Source organism: Oncorhynchus mykiss, chromosome 12, assembly GCF_057628025.1.
Source record: "Oncorhynchus mykiss isolate SJ-2025 chromosome 12, ASM5762802v1, whole genome shotgun sequence".
NCBI lineage: Eukaryota > Metazoa > Chordata > Actinopteri > Salmoniformes > Salmonidae > Oncorhynchus > Oncorhynchus mykiss.
Window position 1 is genome coordinate 90,150,298 of NC_143033.1, and position 26,873 is coordinate 90,177,170.

The 26,873-nt window shown below is 44.0% G+C and overlaps 1 protein-coding gene across 1 annotated transcript in view; it reads right to left on the reverse strand.

The window, feature by feature from the left end:
• The window catches only part of LOC110486837 (protein kinase C alpha type), a 198,940-nt gene that overhangs the window by 98,025 nt on the left and 74,042 nt on the right, over positions 1-26,873 (reverse strand). Inside the window, exon 3 of the mRNA XM_036939339.2 lies at positions 3,526-3,608. Within this exon, the coding sequence (XP_036795234.1) occupies positions 3,526-3,608 (83 nt within the window). The remainder of the gene's footprint in view (positions 1-3,525; positions 3,609-26,873) is intronic.

Sequence of the window (26,873 nt, forward strand, 5' to 3'; positions counted from 1 at the left end):
CATCATGTTACTGTTCCTTCACCTCCACCATATTACTGTTCCTCCACCATGTTACTGTTCCTCCACCATGTTACTGTTCCTTCACCTCCACCATGTTACTGTTCCTTCACCTCCACCATTTTACTGTTCCTTCACCTCCACCATGTTACTGTTCCTTCACCTTTACCATGTTACTGTTCCTTCACCTACACCATTTTACTGTTCCTTCACCTCCATCATGTTACTGTTCCTCCACCATGTTACTGTTCCTTCACCTACACCATTTTACTGTTCCTTCACCTCCATCATGTTCCTGTTCCTTCACCTACATTATGTTACTGTTCCTCCACCATATTACTGTTCCTTCACCTCCACCATGTTACTGTTCCTTCACCTCCATCATGTTACTGTTCCTTCACTTCCATCATGTTACTGTTCCTCCATCATGTTACTGTTCCTTCACCTCCATCGTGTTACTGTTCCTTCACCTCCACCATGTTACTGTTCATTCACCTCCATCATGTTACTGTTCCTTCACCTACACCATTTTACTGTTCCTTCACCTCCACCATGTTACTGTTCCTTCACTTCCATCATTTTACTGTTCCTTCACCTCCACCATGTTACTGTTCCTTCACCTACACCATTTTACTGTTCCTTCACCTCCATCATGTTACTGTTCCTCCACCATGTTACTGTTCCTTCACCTACACCATTTTACTGTTCCTTCACCTCCATCATGTTACTGTTCCTTCACTTCCATCATGTTACTGTTCCTCCATCATGTTACTGTTCCTTCACCTCCATCGTGTTACCGTTCCTTCACCTCCACCATGTTGCTTTCATCTATATCAAGTCTCTATCTTGGTCTTTCTAGATCAGTGAAGATGAGGAAATAGAGGAGGAGACGAAATAGAGGAGGAGAGGAAATAGAGGAGGAGAGGAAGAAATGAAGAAGGATGGAAACCAGTCTGAGAAGTGATGAGCACCAGTAGCAACCATCTTGCACTATTTTAGTATTCAGACAGGGCTGTCGCCTGTGCAACACTAAGTCCCCTGTTCTGTTTAAACAGAGCCCAGTGACTGGGTAGAGGCTGGACTGGGTACACAGAGCCAGCAGGAAACAGGCAGGCCTAAACAGGCATGACAGGAGGGAACACTCACAGCCAGCAGCAAAAGGGGTCCAGTGTGTGTGTGTGTGTGTGTGTGTGTGTGTGTGTTAATGTGTGTGTGTGTGTGTGTGTGTGTTAATGTGTGTGTGTGTTAGTGTGTGTGTGTGTGTGTGTGTTAATGTGTGTGTGTGTTAGTGTGTGTGTGTGTGTTAATATGTGTGTGTGTTAATGTGTGTGAGTCTGCTAAGGAGGGAACAGTCTCGTTAGCAGGCCTTCCACAAAAACCAACAGCAAAACAAACATTTTAAAACGGTTCTGATGGTTATTTGATTTCTTCATCCATAATCCTCAGTTACATGATTATACGGTAATTGTCCCAGTCCTATTTCTGATAGTCCAAACACTCACTTCTAATTGGCTGGCTGTGTGTGTTTGTGTTTGTACACGACTGATCAAAGTGTAGACAAGCAGCACTGCATAAATGGGACAGAGGGGTGCTTGTGTAGGGGATGTTCACATACAGTAGGCCAGGGACCGTCAACTAGATTCAGCCACGGGACGATTTCTTCTTCAGCGAACATAATTACAAAGAATTTGTAGACTGCAAATTGACCGCAAGAAGCCCAAACAGATATAATATTGGACTAAAACATAATAATTTCAAACCTTGCTTACATTTGTATACGATCACATACTGTATATCTCTCTATTATGGGTGCGAATGCTTTGGGCTGACAGTTGGGGAACCCTGAAGCAGCCTATACTGCTCTGAGTGTGTGTGTGTGTGTTCTAAGTGGATCTATGTTTGTGTTTATTCCGGCTGGCATGCCAGGCCACAGTAACACGCCCTAAACAAACATCATCATCCTAATCATCATGGTCACAGCGTAAACCCACACACACACACACACACACACACACACACACACACACACACACACACACACACACAGCCACAGCCACAGCCACAGCCACAGCCAGGCAGGCAGGACACAGCGTTGCGGGTATGCTTGCCTTCCACAAACGAGAGCCACTTATCTAACCAAGGACACACACAGGCCTGGGGGAAGTAGAGAGGGACAGGGGAACTGACTGAGTGTGTACAGGGTCACACACATCCTAAACAGAGCTGCCCTCCATCAAGAAACACTGTGCCCTAACAGACTCTGAAAGGGGATGCATGTGTGTGTTTTGTGATTGAGTGTGTGTCTGTGTGTGTGTGTAGGGACGATGGGGAGGGCCTGTGTTTGGCTCGCACATTGGTCCTCCTCATTAAAACAAACAGGACAAACAATGCTGTTCATACATTACACACACAGTTATTTTGAGACAGTTTTCAAAGCCATTTGTCATACAGCATTTGCAGAGAGATGCTGGGAAGATCAAAGTCAGTGTGTGTGTTGTGTCAGTTTGAGACATTTGATAATGAGACAGCTAAAATTGACTCCTCCTTATTTACACAGTGTAAGGTGTGTTTGTGTTTGTGTTTGGGAGAGAGCAAAGGAGAGAATGAGACAGACAGAGAGAGAGAGAGAGGAGAGAGAGATTTTACATTCGACACAATTCGACATACCAATTAGGATCTGGCTAACAATACTTGAATCAATTATAGAACCCGTTGCCCGTTATGGTTGTGAGGTCTGCGGTCCACTCCCCAACCAAGAATTCACAAAATGGGACAAATAGCAAAATGAGACTCTGCATGCAGAATTCTGCAAAACTATCCTAAGTGTCCAACGTAAAGTACCAAATAATGCATGCAGAGCAGAATAAGGCCGATTTCCGCTAATTATCAAAATTCAGAAAAGAGCAGCAAGATTTGTGACCTGTTGCCACAAGAAAAGGTCAACCACTGAAGAACAAACACCATTGTAAATACAAGCCATATTTATGTTTATTTATTTTCCCTTTTGTACTTTCACTACTTGCACATTGTTACACCACTGTATATAGACATAATATGACATTTGAAATGTCTTTATTCTTTTGGAACTTCTGTATGTGTAATGTTTACTGCTCATTTTTGTTGTTTATTTCACTTTTGTTTATTACCTACTTCACTTGCTTTGGCAATGTTAACATGTTTACCATGCCAATAATGCCCTTGAATTGAATTGAGAGACAGAGACAGAGACAGAGAGAGAGAGAGAGAGAGAGAGAGAGAGAGAGAGAGAGAGAGAGAGAGGGAGAGGGAGAGGGAGAGAGAGAGAGAGAGAGAGAGAGAGAGAGAGGGAGAGAGAGAGAGAGATAGAGAGAGAGAGAGGGAGAGAGAGAGAGAGATAGAGAGAGAGAGAGAGAGAGGGAGAGAGAGAGGGAGAGAGAGAGAGAGATAGAGAGAGAGAGAGAGAGAGAGAGAGGGAGAGAGAGAGAGAGCAGCGAGAGAGAAGGAGCAGAGAGAGAGAGAGAGAGAGAGAGAGAGAGTGCAGGAACTCACATCTGTGTCGGGGCCTTTGTCGGCTCCAGGGCAAGAGAACGTGACAAACTCATGGCACCTTTTGTGGACCACAAAACAGCACACTGTAGGAGAGGGCAGAAGAGACATGGACAGTTAGATGGTAATCAGGAACATTTCCCTATCTTTCTCCCTTACACATGACATGTAAACACACAACATACACACACACCATGACCAATCTAACTCTCCCCACCTCCCTTCCCCAGCCACCCTCACTCTCCTCCCCTCTAGGAGAGAATCCAAACTGAAAACAATGGGTCATCCTCTATACACCAGCTCCAGGCTGCAGCCAGCAGTCATTCAAAAAGTGCCATCCACGGGGATCACGTGACCCTTGAACGAGATGGCCGTGTGAACTAAGAGCTCCGCACAAGTAGTTTCCAATTCCTAATCTTACCTTAAACTCCTTTAGCTTTAGTAAAAAAGTCATGGCGGCTACAAAAGGCGACACTACAGGTGACATTTTTACCCGGACTCGAGCATTAGCGACTGAAAAAGCCTCCAAGAAGAAGAAGCTTCACAAAAACTAGCGCCATTAGCCAGGAGCAAGAGGACGCGCTCCCCCCCTCAACTGTGTTGAGTTGTTTGGGAACTCGGCTGGGGTGTTCAGAGATTGTTATTTTATGTACACCATTTATTTTCCTTTTATGTGAAAGCAGCTGTAACTATTATCCACTTTTACCCAGAGATGACTTGCACTAAAGTTCGATTACTGTTCGATGACGATGACTAGCACCTTAAATCTATTGACATGGAACTGCCATGGTCTCGGTCATGCAATAAAATGGAAAAAGATACTATGTGCTCTAAAAAAGGAAAAAGCAGACATGCTATTACAAGAGACACACCTCTGTGATGCTGAACATGCCAAACTCTGCAGAGCTTGGGTGGGACAGGTGTATTTCTCATCTTTCAAATCAAACAGTAGAGGTACAGCCATACGTATCCATAAGAATGTTCCATTCATAATTGACAAAAACATATCTGATCCGGAGGGGAGATTTATTTTGATAACTGTATGGTCAATCAATTACTAGCTTAAATATATACGCACCTAACACAGATACTCCTGCTTTCATGTCAAAAATGATAGGGCCTCCTGGGTGGCGCAGTGGTTAAGGGTGCTCTACTGCAGCGCCAGCTGTGCCATCTGGGTTCGCGCCCAGGCTCTGTCGTAACCGGCTGCGACCGGGAGGTCTGTGGGGCGACGCACAATTTGCCCAGCGTCGTTAGGGAGGGCCGTGGCGGGCCGGGTGCAGTGCCAACCAAGGTTGCCAGGTGCACGGTGTTTCCTCCGACACATTGGTGCGGCTGGCTTCCGGGTTGGATCCGTGATGTGTTAAGAAGCAGTGCGGCTTGGTTGGGTTGTGTATCGGAGGACGCATGACTTTCAACCTTCGTCTCTCCCGAGCCCGTACAGGGAGTTGTAGCGATGAGACAAGATAGTAGCTACTAAAACAATTGGATACCATGAAATTGGGGAGAAAAATATGATAACCCTGTTCAATGAGCATTGTGTTTCCTTTGGCGTGGTACCCTTTTAATTGTACCCTTAACCCAACCCTAGACAAATCATCTCAAGTCCCCACCACAAATCCTAGATTTGCAAAGATGTTGAACTCTCTTACTAAAGAGACTGATAGATATCTGGAGAGAGACTAATAGCTCATCTATGGACTATACATACTACTCTAATGTCCATAACACCTACTCCCGTATAGATTACATTTTTATCCCAAAGAGTTTCATAAATTCAGCCACGTGTACAATCGGACCCATAGCACTTTCAGATCACGCCTTTGTCCACCTCCGCTTGGACCTCTGCAAAAACATCCCGAGGTCAAAGAGCTGGAAGAAATTCAACACCTCCAAGTTATCAAACGAAGCGTTCCATACATTGGTAACTACATGGATAGACAACTACACACAAGACAACAAAGATTCTCCTGTTTCTCCGGCCACAATGTGTGACGCTGCTAAAGCCACACTAAGAGGTCATCTAATTGCATATGCTTCCTCTAAGAAAAAAGCAATGGAAGCACACAGGCTAGATCTCGAGAGGGAGCTGGAATGCTGTGAAAAAGTACATATACAATCCCCAGACAGCACCTCCTGGAGTCAACTTAAAGCAGCCAACTTAAACTGAATTTGGACTACACTCGGGAGATTAAAAAAAAAAGTTTTCTTTACTAAACAGAAATTCCATGAGTATAGCAATAGGCCCAGTAGATTGCTTGCTTACCGATTTAAAAAAGAGCAGTCAGAGCGTACAATCATGGCTATCCGAACAACATGGATTCAGATAGAAGCCCAATCCTGTGGTCCATTGCCCCTAAGCTCAATTATATTCATTAATAACTTTAGTGAAGTGGGCAACATAGCCACAACCTTTGTGATTTACAGCACCCTACTAGCGTGGAGGGACTGTAAGAAATACCTGGGCATTTCCTCACAAATATGTTCTCACTCACCTATAGTAGGCAACACAGTCTTGCCAAACTTTAATATTTGGCATACTCTAGGAATCAGGACCTTTTCAGACCTATTTAATCAGAAAACTACACTTTCAAGAGCTCTGCAGTAAATTCAATGTGCCAAGATCCAATTAAAAAAAATATATATCTTCAAATTAGACATGTCATTTCCTCATTTACTTAAAAGAGGAGGTTTAGAACTCAGTTGAATGAAGTTGAAACCCTTCTTGTCACAGCACAATCAATTAAAGGCAAAATATCTTATATCTATAGACTTTCTGAGAAAGGAGGCTCCTCCTTTACTCCTTGGAAAATAATCTGGGAAAAGGACCTAGGTCCGTGATGAGTTATGGGCGTTATGGGCGGAGGTTTGCGACAGGGTATACTGCTCCTCTACTAATGTAAAAAGGAAAGAATCTAATTTTATTACACTCCTTTGAGACTCCGTAGCATGAAAACAGACGTCTCCTAACTGTAAAAAATGTACCTCTGAAAGTGGAACCTACAGTGCCTTGCGAAAGTATTCGGCCCCCTTGAACTTTGCGACCTTTTGCCACATTTCAGGCTTCAAACATAAAGATATAAAACTGTATTTTTTTGTGAAGAATCAACAACAAGTGGGACACAATCATGAAGTGGAACGACATTTATTGGATATTTCAAACTTTTTTAACAAATCAAAAACTGAAAAATTGGGCGTGCAAAATTATTCAGCCCCCTTAAGTTAATACTTTGTAGCGCCACCTTTTGCTGCGATTACAGCTGTAAGTCGCTTGGGGTATGTCTCTATCAGTTTTGCACATCGAGAGACTGAATTTTTTTCCCATTCCTCCTTGCAAAACAGCTCGAGCTCAGTGAGGTTGGATGGAGAGCATTTGTGAACAGCAGTTTTCAGTTCTTTCCACAGATTCTCGATTGGATTCAGGTCTGGACTTTGACTTGGCCATTCTAACACCTGGATATGTTTATTTTTGAACCATTCCATTGTAGATTTTGCTTTATGTTTTGGATCATTGTCTTGTTGGAAGACAAATCTCCGTCCCAGTCTCAGGTCTTTTGCAGACTCCATCAAGTTTTCTTCCAGAATGGTCCTGTATTTGGCTCCATCCATCTTCCCATCAATTTTAACCATCTTCCCTGTCCCTGCTGAAGAAAAGCAGGCCCAAACCATGATGCTGCCACCACCATGTTTGACAGTGGGGATGGTGTGTTCAGGGTGATGAGCTGTGTTGCTTTTACGCCAAACATAACGTTTTGCATTGTTGCCAAAAAGTTCAATTTTGGTTTCATCTGACCAGAGCACCTTCTTCCACATGTTTGGTGTGTCTCCCAGGTGGCTTGTGGCAAACTTTAACCGACACTTTTTATGGATATCTTTAAGAAATGGCTTTCTTCTTGCCACTCTTCCACAAAGGCCAGATTTGTGCAATATACAACTGATTGTTGTCCTATGGACAGAGTCTCCCACCTCAGCTGTAGATCTCTGCAGTTCATCCAGAGTGATCATGGGCCTCTTGGCTGCATCTCTGATCAGTCTTCTCCTTGTATGAGCTGAAAGTTTAGAGGGACGGCCAGGTCTTGGTAGATTTGCAGTGGTCTGATACTCCTTCCATTTCAATATTATCGCTTGCACAGTGCTCCTTGGGATGTTTAAAGCTTGGGAAATCTTTTTGTATCCAAATCCGGCTTTAAACTTCTTCACAACAGTATCTTGGACCTGCCTGGTGTGTTCCTTGTTCTTCATGATGCTCTCTGCGCTTTTAACGGACCTCTGAGACTATCACAGTGCAGGTGCATTTATACGGAGACTTGATTACACACAGGTGGATTGTATTTATCATCATTAGTCATTTAGGCCAACATTGGATCATTCAGAGGTCCTCACTGAACTTCTGGAGAGAGTTTGCTGCGCTGAAAGTAAAGGGGCTGAATAATTTTGCACGCCCAATTTTTCATTTTTTGATTTGTTAAAAAAGTTTGAAATATCAAATAAATGTCGTTCCACTTCATGATTGTGTCCCACTTGTTGTTGATTCTTCACAAAAAAATACAGTTTTATATCTTTATGTTTGAAGCCTGAAATGTGGCAAAAGGTCGCAAAGTTCAAGGGGGCCGAATACTTTCGCAAGGCACTGTATATGCATGTATTTTGGAGCTGTAGAGAGATTGCCAGATTCTTGCAATCTATACATACTGCTGCACAGAAAATACTAGATGTACAGTTTGATATGACCCCGTGTATCTATCTTCTTTATGCCCAGCAGGACTTTGTTCTTGATCCTGACAGAGAAAAGTTGCTTATGACTATTACCTACTTTGCTAAGAAATGTATTATTCTATTGTGGGCCTCTAATACCCCTCCTACATTTAAAATGTGGATTGACCAGATTGTTGACTTGCTCCCTAGTGAAAAGCTCACTTATGACCTCCACAAGAGACAGCCCAAGTTTGATCGACTCTGGTCTCCACTACTCAACTATATTTCAAATTGGACAGAGTGAATGGGGAGATTAGGGAATTAAGCAGATACATTGTGTAAGGTGCTGTAAAATCTAAAAACAAATGATTTGCTTGTCATCTCAGCGAAGGCTAGAAATAGCTAATAAGAACCTTGTTAGTGCTGCTGCAAGTTTTATATATATGTTTATTTTTTAATTGTTATTTGTGTGTATGTGTATGTACATGTATGTAGGATATGTGTGTGTATGTACATGTATGTAGGATATGTGTGTGTATGTACATGTATGTAGGATATGTGTGTGTGTGTATGTATGTATGTATGTATGTATGTATGTATATATATATATATATATATATATACAGTGGGGCAAAAAAGCATTTTGTCAGCCACCAATTGTGCAAGTTCTCCCACTTAAAAAGATGAGAGAGGCCTGCCATTTTCATCATAGGTACACTTCAACTATGACAGACAAAATGAGAAAAAAAATCCAGAAAATCACATTGTAGGATTTTTAATGAATTTATTTGCAAATTTTGGTGGAAAATAAGTATTTGGTCAATAACAAAAGTTTATCTCAATACTTTGTTATATACCCTTTGTTGGCAATGACAGAGGTCAAACGATTTCTGTAAGTCTTCACAAGGTTTTCACACACTGTTACTGGTATTTTGGCCCATTCCTCCATGCAGATCTCCTCTAGAGCAGTGATGTTTTGGGGCTGTTGCTGACTGAGGGAGACAATGCCATCCTGTCTCATGTTCAGACTCTGCCTGCAGATGTAAGAGAAGAAATCCGTATTGCCCTGCCCACTTCACTGTTGCTTCAAGCAGAGGAAACTGTAGTTCTGAAATACATCAAAAAGCGTGAAGACTTCTGCCTGAAGCCCATACATGCTGCAGTGTACATGTTGGACCCCAAGTATGCTGGAAAGAGCATCCTGTCTGGTGCAGAGATCAACAAGGCCTATGGTGTCATCACTACTGTGTCTCACCACCTTGGCCTGGATGAGGGCAAGGTTCTTGGCATTCTGGCAAAGTACACTTCCAAGCAAGGGCTTTGGGATGGAGATGCAATATGGCAGTCGTGCCAACATATCTCATCAACCACCTGGTGGAAATTACTTTGTGGATCTGAGGCTCTTTCTCCTGTTGCCTCCATCATCCTCCAAATCCCACCAACATCAGCTGCCTCAGAGCGCAACTGGTCCTTGTTTTGGAACACACACACCAAAGTATGCAACAAGTGGACCAATACAAGGGTTGAAAAATTGGTTGCCATCTGGGAAAATGTGAGCTTTTTGAGCCTGACAACGAGCCATCCTCAACAGGGTTGGAAAGTGACAGTGAAGATGAGGCCTCAGAGTCTGATGTTCAAGAGGTGAACATTGAGGAGGTCCAGGGAGAAGACATGGAAGCCTGAGAGGAAGACAACCAAAGTTTTAGTTTCTAAACTATCATTTTACACATGTATGTTGAAAAAGTTTTTGGGAGATGCGATGGAACATTGGGGATCATTCAATAATTTATTAATTTTGTTGTTCAGTGAAATCATCCCATGTGAAGAGACAAGAGCCAACTCATTTAATTAAGTCAACTCAATTCGTAACTAAATTGTTCTATTGGAAGGATTTAATCATTTTAAATTATGTCTACTTATGATAAGGTAAAAGGTTTATGTTTCTGTCTCCATATGATATGGTAAATATATCCAATGCAAAAAACATCTACATTTAGATGTATTAATTTGCATATATTTACGTTAATTCCCATATATTCCCATTAATTCCCAAATATTCCCGTTAATTCCCACGGAAAGTTTCCACCTGTGAATATTCCCCAAAATGTGCAACCCTAGTTGTAACCACTGCATTAAATATATCTCTATGGTTATAACAGTTTAAATCATTCCTGTAGAACAGAATGCCATCGGGGGTACGCCAAATAAAGATATGATTAAAATTTGTAAAAAGAATTGTACAAAAAAAAATGTTTTACTTTTCTTTTTAAACATTTTCAAACAGTTCATTTATATTTTTTCAAACAGGGATATACATCTGGGTGAGTTTTTTCTCTCTCGACTGAGTAGCCTCGTTTCACTGCCAAAAATCTGGTGTTCAGCAAAATAACACAATGTCAAATACAGGTAGCCTAGTCAAATAATTAAACATCCAATCACATTAACCGTTACTCTCTTGCGGGAATTCCACTAACAGTCCTTATGTAACCAAATGTAGCTGCTGCTCATTCCGTTTGCTCGAAAATGGTTAAATGCTAAAAAAAAGTAAAGCCCCATAGGCCCCATAGAGACACATACCAGCTCTACTGGTAGTATTGCTACTACCAGCAGTACTACACCTGCACCTGTCGACTACACAAGTTGTTCTGCTTCCACAACCACATCCAATGCCAGCATCAGTAATTCTACATTTATTTTGACATTGCAGGAGATGTTTTGAAACAATTACTGCATGGTATACAAGCCAGTGAATTCTGTGCGTTACAGCTGGATGAGTCAAGAGATGTGGCGGGCCTGGCACAGCTCCTGGTAAATGTCCATTACATTTATGGGGGGTTGATTAAGGAAGACATCCTCTTCTGTAAACCACTGGAAACCAGGACAACAGGAGAGGATATGTTTTAAGTACAGCAGCTTTGTGACATTAAATGGACTTTGGTGGTCAAGATGTGTTGGTATCTGTACTGATGGCGCAAAAGTCATATGACAGGGAGACATAGTGGAGTGGTAACGCGCGTGAAGCACTGCTCCCAACGCCACTTGGGTACACTGCAGCATCCACCGAGAGCCTCTTGCTGCCAAGGGAATGCCTGACAGCTTGAAAGACGTTTTGGATACTACAGTGAAAATGGTTAACTTTGTTAAAGCAAGGCCCCTGAACTCTAGTGTATTTTCTGCACTATGCAATGATATGGGCAGCGACCATGTAACGCTTTTACAACATACAGAAGTGCGCTGGTTATCAAGGGGCAAAGTGTTGACACATTTTTTTTAAAATTGAGAGACAAGCTTAAAGTTTTCTTTACTGACCATAATTTTCACTTGTCTGACCGCTTGCATGATGACGAGTTTCTCACACGACTAGCCAATCTGGGTGATGTTTTTTCTCGCCTGAATGATCTGAATCTAGAATCACAGGGACTCTCCGCAACTACATTGAATGTGCGGGACAAAATTGAGGCTATGATTAAGAAGTTGGAGCACTTCTCTGTCTGCATTAACATGGACAACACACGTCTTTCCATCATTGTATGATTCTTTGTGTGCAAATGAATTCAAGCTTACGGACAATGTCAAATGTGATATAGCGAAGCACCTGAGTGAGTTGGGTGTGCAATTACGCAGATACCTTCCCGAAATGGATGACACAAACAACTGGATTCGTTATCCCTTTTATGCCCTGCCTCCAGTCCAGTTAGTGGTATCTGAACAAGAGAGCCTCATCGAAATTGCAACAAGCAGTTTTGTGAAAAATATAATTTAATCAGAAGCCACTGCCAGAGTATCCTGCCTTGGCGAATCGCGCTGTTAAGACACTGATGCCCTTTGCAACCACGTAACTACAGTATGTGAGAGTGGATTCTCTGCCCTCACTAGCATGAAAACTATACACAGGCACAGACTGTGTGTGGAAAATGATTTAAGACTGAGGCTCTCCAATATAACCCAACATTGCAGAGATATGTGCATCCTTTCAAGCACACCCTTCTCATTAACCTGTGGTGAGTTATTCACCATTTTTGATGAACAAATAAAGTTTTATATGTAAGATGGCTAAATAAAGAGCAAAATTATTGATTATTATTCTATTATTATTTGTGACCTGGTCCTATAAGAGCTCTTTGTCACTTATCACGAGCCGGGTGGGAAGTGACAAAAACTCACAATCATTCTTATGTTTAATAAATGTATCATATAGTGTGTGTGTGGCAGGCTTACAATGATGGCAAAACACAACATTTGAGAGTACGCTGAACCTTGCTAGAGGAGGTACGCAGTTGGAGGATGAATGTTTGAAGTGGTACGGGACTATAAAAAGTTTGGGAGCCACTGCTGTAGAAGAAACTTGTCAGAAAGGAGAATACATGGTATAGTAGGCTGGTAGATAGTATAGATGTTTGATTTTGATGCCAGGTTGTATTGGACCCAAGTAATGAACCACCACTCTCCAAGGCTCTCACTTCCACTTTTTTACTACCAAGACAGTGTGTGTGTGTGTGTGTGTGTGTGTGTGTGTGTGTGTGTGTGTGTGTGTACACAGGTGCTTGTGTGTGCATACGTTTCTTTGGGAGTCATGGTGATGATCAGCAGACCTAGTCAATACCTCTCTTAAAGAAAGGGGAGGATAAGCAAGACAATTACCAAGCAAATCAATAATTCATGTTTTGGGAATGACTGTACACAGCAGTCACTGTGGAGTGTGCATGCCATCAGTTAATCTCTGGCAGTTAGCACTGTGTATCTATCTGTAGGCTGTTGTGTAATTGGACAACTGGGTGCTTTTAAAAGTTGCTGAGTCCTGGTATACAGTATACAGTGGAACAGAGGTAACTACCTTCAGTCAATTCCCTCTGAAATTTGAGAGCTCTCCAACATTGAGAGACTGATAGTCAATCATCATCATTATCATCATTACCACCACAACCATCACCACCATCACCACAACAACCATCACTATGATCACCACCATCACAACCATGATCATCACCACCACAACCATCACTATCATCATCATCATCACCACCATCCCCATCATCACCACCACCACAACCATCACTATCATCATCATCATCCCCACCACCACCACCACCACCACCACCATCACCACAACAACCATCACTATCATCACCACCACAACCATCACTATCATCATCCCCACCACCACAACCATCATCATCATCATAACCACCACCACCACAACCATCATCACAACCATCATCATGACAACCACCACCACCACAGCCATCATCATCACACCACCACAGCCATCATCATCATCATCCCCACCACAACCATCAACATCATCATCATCCCCACCACAACCATCATCATCATCATCATCACCACCGTAGCCATCATCATCATCATCCCCACCACCACCACAACCATCATCATCATCACCACCACCACAGCCATCATCATCATTATCACCACCCCAACCATCAACATCATCATCACCACCACAACCATCATCATCATCACCACCACCATCATTACATCCTCATCACCACCACCATAACCATCATCATCATCACCACGAACACCACAATCATCATCATCATCAACAACATCGTCATCATATCTGAATCTCTAAGTGTGCAGTATGCATCAGAGATGTTTCCATGGTAATCTGCTGGTTTCTGCTGAGAAGGGGAAAAGAGAATGAATTCATCTTCCTGAGTAATAAAGGTACAGAAAAAAATAGTATAAATAAAAAGCTCAGCGAAAATCTCCCAGTGTGATTTATTCCTGCTCGCTCTGTGTCACCACCTCCATTGTCCACATCAGGAAAACACAGAGATGAGAACATATACACACCCCACTACTGTGATGGAAGGCATAACAAACACACCCCACTACTGTGATGGGGAGCATAACAAACACACCCCACTACTGTGATGGGGAGCATAAGAAACACACCCCACTACTGTGATGGAAGGCATAACAAACACACCCCACTACTGTGATGGGGAGCATAACAAACACACCCCACTACTGTGATGGAAGGCATAACAAACACACCCCACTACTGTGATGGGGAGCATAACAAACACACCCCACTACTGTGATGGAAGGCATAACAAACACACCCCACTACTGTGATGGAAGGCATAACAAACACACCCCACTACTGTGATGGGAAGCATAACAAACACACCCCACTACTGTGATGGAAGGCATAACAAACACACCCCACTACTGTGATGGAAGGCATAACAAACACACCCCACTACTGTGATGGAAGGCATAACAAACACACCCCACTACAGTGATGGAAGGCATAACAAACACACCCTGCTACTGTGATGGAAGTCATAACAAACACACCCCACTACTGTGATGGGGAGCATAACAAACACACCCCACTACTGTGATGGGGAGCATAACAAACACAACATGCTACTGTGATGGGGAGCATAACAAACACACCCCACTACTGTGATGGAAGGCATAACAAACACACCCCACATCTGTGATGGGGAGCATAACAAACACACCCCACTACTGTGATGGGGAGCATAACAAACACACCCTGCTACTGTGATGGGGAGCATAACAAACACACCCCACTACTGTGATGGAAGGCATAACAAACACACCCCACATCTGTGATGGGTAGCATAACAAACACACCCTGCTACTGTGATGGGGAGCATAACAAACACACCCCACTACTGTGATGGGGAGCATAACAAACACACCCCACTACTGTGATGTGGAGCATAACAAACACACCCCACTACTGTGATGGGAAGTATAACAAACACACCCCACTACTGTAATGGGAGCATAACAAAGACACCCCTACTACTGTAATGGGGAGCATAACAAACACACACCACTACTGTGATGGGGAGCATAACAAACACAACCCGCTACTGTGATGGGGAGCATAACAAACACACCCTGCTACTGTGATGGGGAGCATAACAAACACACCCCACTACTGTGATGGAAGGCATAACAAACACACCCCACTACTGTGACGGGGAGCATAACAAACACACCCCACTACTGTGATGGAAGGCATAACAAACACACCCCACTACTGTGATGGGGAGCATAACAAACACAACCCGCTACTGTGATGGGGAGCATAACAAACACACCCTGCTACTGTGATGGGGAGCATAACAAACACACCCCACTACTGTGATGGAAGGCATAACAAACACACCCCACTACTGTGACGGGGAGCATAACAAACACACCCTGCTACTGTGATGGGGAGCATAACAAACACACCCCACTACTGTGATGGGGAGCATAACAAACACACCCCACTACTGTGATGTGGAGCATAACAAACACACCCCACTACTGTGATGGGAAGTATAACAAACACACCCCACTACTGTAATGGGAGCATAACAAAGACACCCCTACTACTGTAATGGGGAGCATAACAAACACACACCACTACTGTGATGGGGAGCATAACAAACACAACCCGCTACTGTGATGGGGAGCATAACAAACACACCCCACTACTGTGATGGGGAGCATAACAAACACACTCTGCTACTGTGATGGGGAGCATAACAAACACACCCCACTACTGTGATGGGAAGCATAACAAACACACCCCACTACTGTGATGGGAAGCATAACAAACACACCCTGCTACTGTGATGGAAGGCATAACAAACACATCCCACTACTGTGATGGAAGGCATACCAAACACACCCCACTACTGTGATGGGAAGCATAACAAACACACCCCACTACTGTGATGGGAAGCATAACAAACACACCCTGCTACTGTGATGGGGAGCATAACAAACACACCCCAGTACTGTGATGGGGAGCATAACAAAGACACCCCCACTACTGTAATGGGGAGCATGCCGTGCATGCAGGCAAGCACACACACAAACAAACACACATATGCACACACTGGTAACTGTAAATAGGAATATGTTTTACACCAGGTTACCCATTATGGATGGTAACTATATAATCAATGTAGCTTTACTCCTGTCAGGGGAATTTAGCAAAACAAGGTTGCTATACTCATGTCAGGGGAATTTGTGATGTAATAGTCTATTAATGTTAAGTATTAAGTAATGCTTTATGTTTTGTGTGGACCCCAGGAAGAGTAGCTGCTGCTTAAGAAGTAGCTAATGGGGATCCTAATAAAATAATAATTCACACGCAAACACATATACCAGGGTTTCAGGAAAATGTACCTGACTCCAGGTATTAGTCTACTAATTAACTGCCAATTTGACAGTTATTCCGAGTGTGGCTTTCTTCTTCTGTGTGAATGCAGATCATATGTTCTCTTGGGTGATATTTGCAGGGTAAATATCAGAGGATATGGTTGTAGCCTAGCTACCATGGAGATGAGAGAAATCTCTGGAACACTCTGTGGGGTAACCCTGGAGATAGAGCACTGGGGCTTTGATCTAAGCTTAGAGTCAACAGCTACAGCTTCCAAGGCTAATAAAGGTATTTTGTAATCAATGTTCCCATAATATTTGTGTCCCAAAGTGCTCCATTAACATTGCGTGAAACATTGTACAACAGGTGGATAACCAAGAGGAGGTACAGACACAGCAGTGTTAATACATTCTGGTCCTGGGGACCCACATGGTGTGCATGATGTTGTATCAGCCAAGCTCTCTTAGCTCAAGGTGAAACAGATGTGTTAGAATTTATCTTCCAAGATGGCGTAGGAGTGGGATGTCTGTTTTGATTGTCTTGTCCCGTCCCTTGTATATATAGTTTTTTCTTCATATATTTGTAATATTTTTCTCATTTCATCTCATTTTCAATCTATGGACTGAACATACTCTCCTGCAACGCGCCTCACCCAATGTGGTATGGATCTGCTATTTTTTACACTTTAGAACCGGAACACCCTTCAGAAGCTAGCCAGCTAACTAGCTCCTAGCTTGTAGTCAGTTAACCACTGCTAGCGGTCATCACCGTTAACTCGAACATCTGCCAGCCTGCACAGCGCGATATCAACCTAGAGCATATCAGACTGCTTTTCTGTACCACATCTCCAGATTCCTACCGCAAGCTCTGAACCTTTACTCCGGATCATCGCAGCTAGCTAGATGCTATCCGAAGGCTACTCCTGGCTAACGTCTCTGTTCCGAAGCAAGCACCAGTTAGCCTCCTGCCTAGCTGAAGAGATCCATCAAGCACTTCCTGGGCTTAAATTTTTTGCCGATTGGCCTGGACTCTTTGCTGCCGACACAGAACCCAGCCGATCCATCACGACTGGTCTGCCAACGTAATCGTCTGAGGGGGTTTCAACAGGCTCTGCCGTTGCGACATCTCCCTGAGACCCATCTGCTAGCCTGCTGCTAGCCCCGGCCTCCTAGCCCCAGCCTGCTAGCTGTCTGAATCGCCGTGCCTCCAGCTCGCCTAGCTACTCACTGGACCCTATGATCACTTGGCTACACATGCCTCTCCCTAATGTCAATATGCCTTGTCTATTGCTGTTTTGGCTCAATATGCCTTTACTAGCCCTTATGTTCCACCCCCCACACATGAGGCATAAATGGTGCCTCTAGAGACAAAACCTCTCTCATCATCACTCAATCATCATCACTATTCTTCCACGCCCAGAAACCTGCTCCTTTTACTGTCTGTTCTGAACGCATTAGACGACCAGTTCTTTAGCCTTTAGCCATACCCTTATCCTACTCCTCCTCTGTTCCTCTTGTGATGTAGAGGTTAACCCAGGCCCTGCAGCCCCAAGCACCACTCCAATTCCTCAGGCACTCTCATTTGTTGACTTCTGTAACCGTAAAAGCATTGGTTTCATGCATGTAAAAATTAGAAGCCTCCTCCCTAAATTTGTTTGATCCACTGCTTTAGCACAGTCCACCAACCCAGATGTCCTAGTCGTGTCTGAATACTGGCTTAGGAAGGCCACCAAAAATCCTGAAATTTCCATCCCTAACTATAACATTTTCCGACAGGATAGAACTGCAAAGGGGGCGGAGTTGCAATCTACAGCAGAGATAGCCTGAAGAGTTCTGTTATACTATCCAGGTCTGTGCCCAAACAATTCAAGCTTCTACTTTAAATATCCGCCTTTCCAGAAACAAGTCTCACACCGTTGCCGCTTGTTATAGACCCCTCACAGCCCCAGCTGTGCCCTGAACACCATATGTGAATTGATCGCTCCCTTCTTTCTTCAGAGTTTGTACTGTTAGGTGACTTAAACTGGGACATGCTTAACATCCCGGCTGTCCTACAATCTAAATTAGATGCCCTCAATCACACACAAATTATAAAGGAACCTACCAGGTACAACCCTAAATCTGTAACCATATGGGCACCCTCTTAGATATAATTCTGCCCAACCTGCCCTCTAAATACACCTCTGCTATCTTCAACCAGGATCTCAGCAATCACTGCCTCAATGCCTGCGTGCGTAATGGGTCAGCGGTCAAATGACCACCCCTCATCACTGTCAAACGCTCCCTAAAACACTTCAGTGAGCACGCCATTCCAATCGACCTGGCCCGGGTATCCTGGAAGGATATTGACCTCATCCCGTCAGTAGAGGATGCCTGGTTGCTCTTCAAAAGTGCTTTCCTCTCCATCTTAAATAAGCATGCCCCATTCAAAAAATGTAGAACTAAAAACAGATATAGCCCTTGGTTCACCCCAGATTTGACTGCCCTTGACCAGCACAAACACATCCTGTGGAGTTCTGCATTAGCCTTGAATAGCCCCCGCGATATGCAACTTTTCAGGGAAGTCAGGAATCAATATACTCAGTCAGTTAGGAAAGCTAAGGCTAGCTTTTTCAAGCAGAATTTTGCTTCTTGTAGTACTAATTCCAAAATGTTTTGGGACACTGTAAAGTTCATGGAGAATAAGAGCACCTCCTCCCAGCTGCACACTGCACTGAGGATAGGAAACAGTGTCACCACCGATAAATCCATGATAATCAATCATTTCAATTAGCATTTTTCCATACATCTCAGCACCCCCAGCATCAACTTGTCTAAATGCCCCCCTTAACCCAAATCCAGACAGCTGATGTTCTGAAAGAACTGCAAAATCTGTAACCCTACAAATCAGCTGGGCTAGACAATCTGGTCTCTCTTTTTCTAAAATTATCCACCGAAATTGTTGCAACCCCTATTACTAGCCTATTCAAACTCTCTTTCGTATCGTCTGAGAGCCCCAAAGATTGGAAAGCTGCCGCGGTCATCCCCCTCTCCAAAGGGGGACACACTCTAGACCCAAACTGTTATAGACCTATATCCATCCTGCTCTGCCTTTCTAAAATCTCCGAAAGCCAAGTTAATAAACAGATCACCAACCATTTCAAATCCCACCATACCTTCTCCACCATCCAATCTGGTTTCCGAGCTGGTCATGGTTGCACCTCAGCCACGCCCAAGGTCCTAAATTATATCAAAACCTCCATCGATAAAAAACAATACTGTGCAGCTGTCTGGCCAAGGCTTTCGACTCAATCACCGCATTCTTATCAGCAGACTCAATAGCCTTGGTTTCTCAAATGACTGCCTCGCCTGGTTCACCAACTACTTCTCAGATAGAGTTCAGTGTGTCAAATTGGAGGGCCTGTTGTCTAGACCTCTGGCAGTCTCTGGGGGTGCCACAGGGTTCAATTCTCGGGCCGACTCTTTTCTCTGTATATATCAATGATGTCGTTCTTGCTGCTGGTGATTCTCTGATCCACCTCAACGCAGATGACACCATTCTGTATACATCTGGCCCTTCTTTGGACACTGTGCTTACAAACTTCCAAACAAGCTTCAACGCCATACAACACTCCAACTGTTTTTAAATGCTAGTAAACAGCCTCCAACTGTTTTTAAATGCTAGTAAAACTAAGTGCATGCTCTTCAACCGATTGCTGCCCGCACCCTCCCGCCCGACTAGCATCACTACTCTGGACGGTTCTGACCTAGAATATGTGGACAACTACAAATACCTAGGCTCCGGGATTCTTCCGATGGCATTGAGGAGTACACCACATCAGTCACTGGCTTTATCAATAAGTGCATCGAGTACGTCGTCCCCACAGTGACTGTATGTACATATCCCAACCAAAATCCATGGATTACAGGCAACATTCGCACTGAGCTAAAGGGTACAGCTGCCGCTTTCAAGGTGCGGGACTTTAACCCGGAAGAAGTCCTGCTATGCCCTGCGACGAACCATCAAACAGGCAAAGCGTCAATATGAGACTAAGATTGAATCATACTATACCGGATCCGACGCTCGTCTTATGTGGCAGGGCTTGCAAACTATTACAGACTACAAAGGGAAGCACAGCTGCAAGCTGCCCAGTGACACAATCCTACCAGACGAGCTAAATCACTTCTATGCTCGCATCGATGCAAGCAACACTGAGGCATGCATGAGAGCATCAGCTGTTCCGGACAACTGTCTGATCACGCTCTCCGTAGCCGACGTGAGTAAGACCTTTAAATAGGTCAACATACACAAGGCTGTGGGACCAGACGGATTTCCAGGATGTGTGCTCCGGGCATGTGCTGACCAACTGGCAGGTGTCTTCACTGAAATTTTCAACATGTCCCTGATTGAGTCTGTAATACCAACATGTTTCAAGTCCCTGTGCCCAAGAACACAAAGGCAACATGCCTAAATGACTACAGACTAGTAGTACTCACGTCCGTAGCCATGAAGTGCTTTAAAAGGTTGGGCACGGCTCACATCAACACCATTATCCCAGAAACCCTAGACCCACTCCAATTTGCATACCGCCCAAACAGATCCACAGATGATGCAATCTATATTGCACTCCACACTGCCCTTTCCCACCTGGACAAAAGGAACACTTATGTAAGAATGCTATTCTTTGACTACAGCTCAGCGTTCAATACCATAGTGCCCTCAAAGCGCTCATCATTAAGCTAAGGATCCTGGGACTAAACACCTCCCTCTGCAACTGGATCCTGGACTTCCTGACGGGTCGCCCCCAGGTGCTGAAGGTAGGTAGCAACACATCTGCCACGCTGATCCTCAACACTGGAACTCCCCAGGGGTGCGTGCTCAGACCCCTCCTGTACTCCCTGTTTGCCCACGACTGGCATGACTCCAACACCTTCATTAAGTTTGCAGACAACACAGGCCTGATTACTGACAACGACAAGACAGCCTATAGGGAGGAGGTCAGAGACTTGGCCGGGTGGTGCCAGAATAACAACCTATCTCTCAACGTAACCAAGACTAAGGAAATTATTGTGGACTACAGGAAAAGGAGGACCGAGCACGCCCCCATTCTCATCGAAGGGGCTGTAGTGGAGCAGGTTGAGAGCTTCAAGTTCCTTGGTGTCCACATCAACAACAAACTAGAATGGTCCAAACACACCAAGACAGTCGTGAAGAGGGCACGACAAAGCCTATTGCCCCTCAGGAAAATAAAAATATTTGGCATGGGTCCTGAGATCCTCAAAAGGTTCTACAGCTGCAACATCGCGAGCATTCTGACTGGTTGCATCACTGCCTGGTACGTCAATTGCTCGGCCACCGACCACAAGGCACTACCTAACACATCACTGGGGCTAAGCTGTCTGCCATCCAGGTCCTCTACAGGCGGTGTCAGAGGAAGGCCCTAAAAATTGCCAAAGACCCCAGCCACCCCAGTCATAGACTGTTCTCTCTACTACCGCATGGCAAACGGTACCGGAGTGCCAAGTCTAGGACAAAAAGGCTTCTCAACAGTTTTTACCTCCAAGCCATAAGACTCCTGAACAGGTAATCAAATGGCTATCCGGACTATTTGCATTGTGTCCCACCCACCACCCGCCAACTCCCTCTTTTACGCTACTGCTACTCTCTGTTCATCATATATGCATAGTCACTTTAACCATATCTACATGTATATACTACCTCAATCAGCCTGACTAACTGTGACTGTATGTAGCCTCACTACTTTTATAGCCTCGCTACTGTATATAGCCTGTCTTTTTACTGTTGTTTTATTTATTTACATACCTATTGTTCACCTAATACCTTTTTGCACTATTGGTTAGAGCCTGTAAGTAAGCATTTCACTGTAAGGTGTTCACCTGTTCTATTTGGCGCATGTGACAAATAAAATTTGATTTGATTTGATTTGTCTGGTTAGACTGTAAACTCTCCTTCCAGACTGACATTAAGCATCTCTAATCCAAAATTAAATCTAGAATCGGCTTCCTATTTCGCAAACAAAGCCTCCTTCACTCATGCTGCCAAACATACCATTGTAAAACTGACTATCCTTCCGATCCTTGACTTCAGCAATGTCATTTACAAAATAGCACCCAACACTCTAATCAGCAAACTGGATGTAGTCTATCACAGTGCCATCCGTTTTGTCACCAAAGCCTCGTTGGCTGGCACTCACTACATATCCGTCGCCAAACCCACTGGCTCCAGGTCATCTATAAGTCTTTGTTAGGTAAACCCCCGCCTTAACTCAGCTCACTGGTTACCGTAGCAACACCCACCCGTAGCACGCGCTCCAGCAGGTATATTTCACTGGTCATCCCCAAAGCTAACACTTCCTTTGGCTGCATTTCCTTCCAGTTCTCTGCTGCCAATGACTGGAACGAATTGCAAAAATCTCTGAAGCTGGAGTCTTATATCTCCTGCTCTAACTTTAAGCATCAGCTGTCAGAGCAGCTTACCGATCACTGTACCTGTACACAGCCAATCTGTAAATAGCCCACCCGACTACCTCATCCCAATATAATTGCTTACCCTTTCACACCCCAGTATCTCTACTTGCACATCATCATCTGCACATCTGTCACTCCAGTATTAATGCTAAATTGTAATTATTTTCAGTTCTAGGGCCTATTTATAGCTTACCTCCCTACTCTTCTACATTTGCACACACTGTACATAGATTTTTCTATTTTTCTTTTATTTTGTGTTATTGACTGTACGTTTGTTTATGTGTAACTCTGTGTTGTTGTTTTTGTCGCACTGCTTTGCTTTATCTTGGCCAGGTCGCAGTTGTAAATGAGAACTTGTTCTCAACTGGCCTACCTGGTTAAATAAAGGTGAAATAAAATTAAAATAAATTAAAAACCAGAGTGCACCAAAAGACAAAACAACCCCTGGGAACACTGCTTTACACTGATGGCAGTTCTGTTGTAACAGAGTGCACTTAGCTCTGAGCAGTAGCTCTAAACTGATCTAAGTTCAGAGTTTAGTAAGGATGTTGAACTGTGAGCAGTTAAAATTCTGCTGAAGCGAAGGATAAACCTCAGTCAGAGCAGCGTTGGCGTGTGTTAAACCTCTGGGATCAGCCTGTCAGATCTACACTGCCTGACTGAAGACAGGGAGATGAGACACACACACACACACACAGTTTAGTTTAGAGAGAATGTATCTACAGTACCAGTCAAAAGTTTGGACACACATACTCATTCAAGGGTTTTTCTTTATTTGGACTATTTTCTACCTCCCCCTCCAACTCTCCGATGACTCAGACAATGTCAGTCTCACAGGGCTTAGACTCACCAACACACGGTTACAGGTGGAAATGAACAATGTTCAAATCAATGGGAAAACTGCATAAATGCATAAATGATAAACAAGTCAAGTACTTTCCTATCAGATGAGATTGTTGATAATAATACTGTATTACAGCAGCAGGGGGTATGATTCATTACTATGGCCTTTGTTTCCTCATGCTAATTGCATAAGCACATAGATAAGGGGCTTCAGTTTACAGCTTAAAACACCCTTGCGTTGTGTGTGTGTGCACGCGTTTCACTCTCTCTCTCTCTCTCTCTCTGTGTGCGTCGCTGTGTGCGTGTGCGTGTCTCTGTGCAGTATGAGTGTGTGCATGCATTGTCTTTGAATGTGTGTTTATGTAAAAGTGTGTCACACACGTACACATGGATTCTGCATTGTAAATATGTGATAGTAGAATAGTGGCCTGAGGGAACACACTTTATGTGTTGTGTAAAGTGTTATGAAATGTAATGTAATGTAATATTTAAATTGTATATGACTGCCTTAATGTTGCTGGACCACAGAAAGAGTAGCTGCTGCCTTGACAGGAACTAATGAGGATCCTTAATAAACCCCAGGAAGAGTAGATGCTGCCTTGGCAGGAACTAATGGAGATCCTTAATAAATCCCAGGAAGAGTAGCTGCTGCCTTGGCAAGGACTAATGGAGATCCTTAATAAACCACAGAAATAGTAGCTGCTGCCTTGGCAGGAAATAAACCACAGGAAGAGTAGCTGCTGCCTTGGCAGAAACTAATGAGGATCCTTAATAAACCCCAGATAGAGTAGCTGCTGCCTTGGCAGGAAACAAACCACAGGAAGAGTAGCTGCTGCCTTGGCAGAAACTAATGAGGATCCTTAATAAACCCCAGAAAGAGTAGCTGCTGCCTTGGCAGGAAATAAGCCACAGGAAGAGTAGCTGCTGCCTTGGCAGGAAACAAACCACAGGAAGAGTAGCTGCTGCCTTGGCAGAACCTAATGAGGATCCTTAATAAACCCCAGAAAGAGTAGCTGCTGCCTTGGCAGGAAATAAACCACAGGAAGAGTAGCTGCTGCCTTGGCAGGAACTAATGGGGATCCTTAATAACCCCAGAAAGAGTAGCTGCTGCCTTGGCAGGAAATAAACCACAGGAAGAGTAGCTGCTGCCTTGGCAGGAAATAAACCACAGGAAGAGGAGCTGCTGCCTTGGCAGAAACTAATGAGGATCCTTAATAAACCCCAGAAAGAGTAGCTGCTGCCTTGGCAGGAAATAAACCACATGAAGAGTAGCTGCTACCTTGGCAGGAACTAATGAGGATCCTTAATAAACCACATGAAGAGTAGCTGCTACCTTGGCAGGAACTAATGAGGATCCTTAATAAACCACAGAAATAGTAGCTGCTGCCTTGGCAGGAAATAAACCATAGGAAGAGTAGCTGCTGCCTTGGCAGACACTAATGAGGATCCTTAATAAACCCCAGATAGAGTAGCTGCTGCCTTGGCAGGAAATAAACCACAGGAAGAGTAGCTGCTGCCTTGGCAGGAACTAATGAGGATCCTTAATAAACCCCAGAAAGAGTAGCTGCTGCCTTGGCAGAAACTAATGAGGATCCTTAATAAACCCCAGAAAGAGTAGCTGCTGCCTTGGCAGGAAATAAGCCACAGGAAGAGTAGCTGCTGCCTTGGCAGGAAACAAACCACAGGAAGAGTAGCTGCTGCCTTGGCAGAACCTAATGAGGATCCTTAATAAACCCCAGAAAGAGTAGCTGCTGCCTTGGCAGGAAATAAACCACAGGAAGAGTAGCTGCTGCCTTGGCAGGAACTAATGGGGATCCTTAATAACCCCAGAAAGAGTAGCTGCTGCCTTGGCAGGAAATAAACCACAGGAAGAGTAGCTGCTGCCTTGGCAGGAAATAAACCACAGGAAGAGGAGCTGCTGCCTTGGCAGAAACTAATGAGGATCCTTAATAAACCCCAGAAAGAGTAGCTGCTGCCTTGGCAGGAAATAAACCACATGAAGAGTAGCTGCTACCTTGGCAGGAACTAATGAGGATCCTTAATAAACCACATGAAGAGTAGCTGCTACCTTGGCAGGAACTAATGAGGATCCTTAATAAACCACAGAAATAGTAGCTGCTGCCTTGGCAGGAAATAAACCATAGGAAGAGTAGCTGCTGCCTTGGCAGACACTAATGAGGATCCTTAATAAACCCCAGATAGAGTAGCTGCTGCCTTGGCAGGAAATAAACCACAGGAAGAGTAGCTGCTGCCTTGGCAGGAACTAATGAGGATCCTTAATAAACCCCAGAAAGAGTAGCTGCTGCCTTGGCAGGAAATAAACCACAGGAAGAGTAGCTGCTGCCTTGGCAGGAACTAATGGGGATCCTTAATAACCCCAGGAAGAGTAGCTGCTGCCTTGGCAGGAACTAATGGGGATGCTTAATAAACCCCAGAAAGAGTAGCTGCTGCCATGTCAGGAAATAAACCACAGGAATTGTAGCTGCTGCCTTGGCAGGAACTAATGGGGATCCTTAATAGATATAAATACAAATACACTGTCTAGGGCAATATTATTCCCACCTCTCTTTGCTCCATCCTATGATTCCATCTGAAGTGTAGATTATCAGCGCTAATCTGGAGAGATTAGAAATCTGTGCCACATGTTTAATGAGATTACAGAACGATATCACCCTTAGTGTCTCACAGGGGCAGATAAGAGGACACCCGCAGTGCTGGACTGGCTCCTCCATGCCTCCAGACAACTCTCATCCATCCTGATCCTGACAGACAGACAGACAGACAGACAGACAGACAGACAGACAGACACAAGCAGCAGAACTCTAATAGCACTTTGATCTGAGCTGCTGACTAGGAAGGAAACCAATACAGGGAGAGGGGGATAAATGTCAGGGTGTCTGTCTATTCTGGAAAGGCAGAGCTAATACACAGGGACTGTTGAGAAAATTGAGAAAAATAAACACTTCTTAGTTTAAATGAATGGATTATGCTGTCAGTGTGGTGAATTGAACTGAACTGATGCAACAGGTGTGGGTATTCCTGGTCAATAGGTTATTGACAGTTTGTTGAGCATCTATTGGTGGTAATTACACATACAACAATATACCTCCCTGGATTTAGAACACACTCTCTTCATTTTATGTGCCACACAGACTAATGGAGATACAGAGAGCCCGATAGAG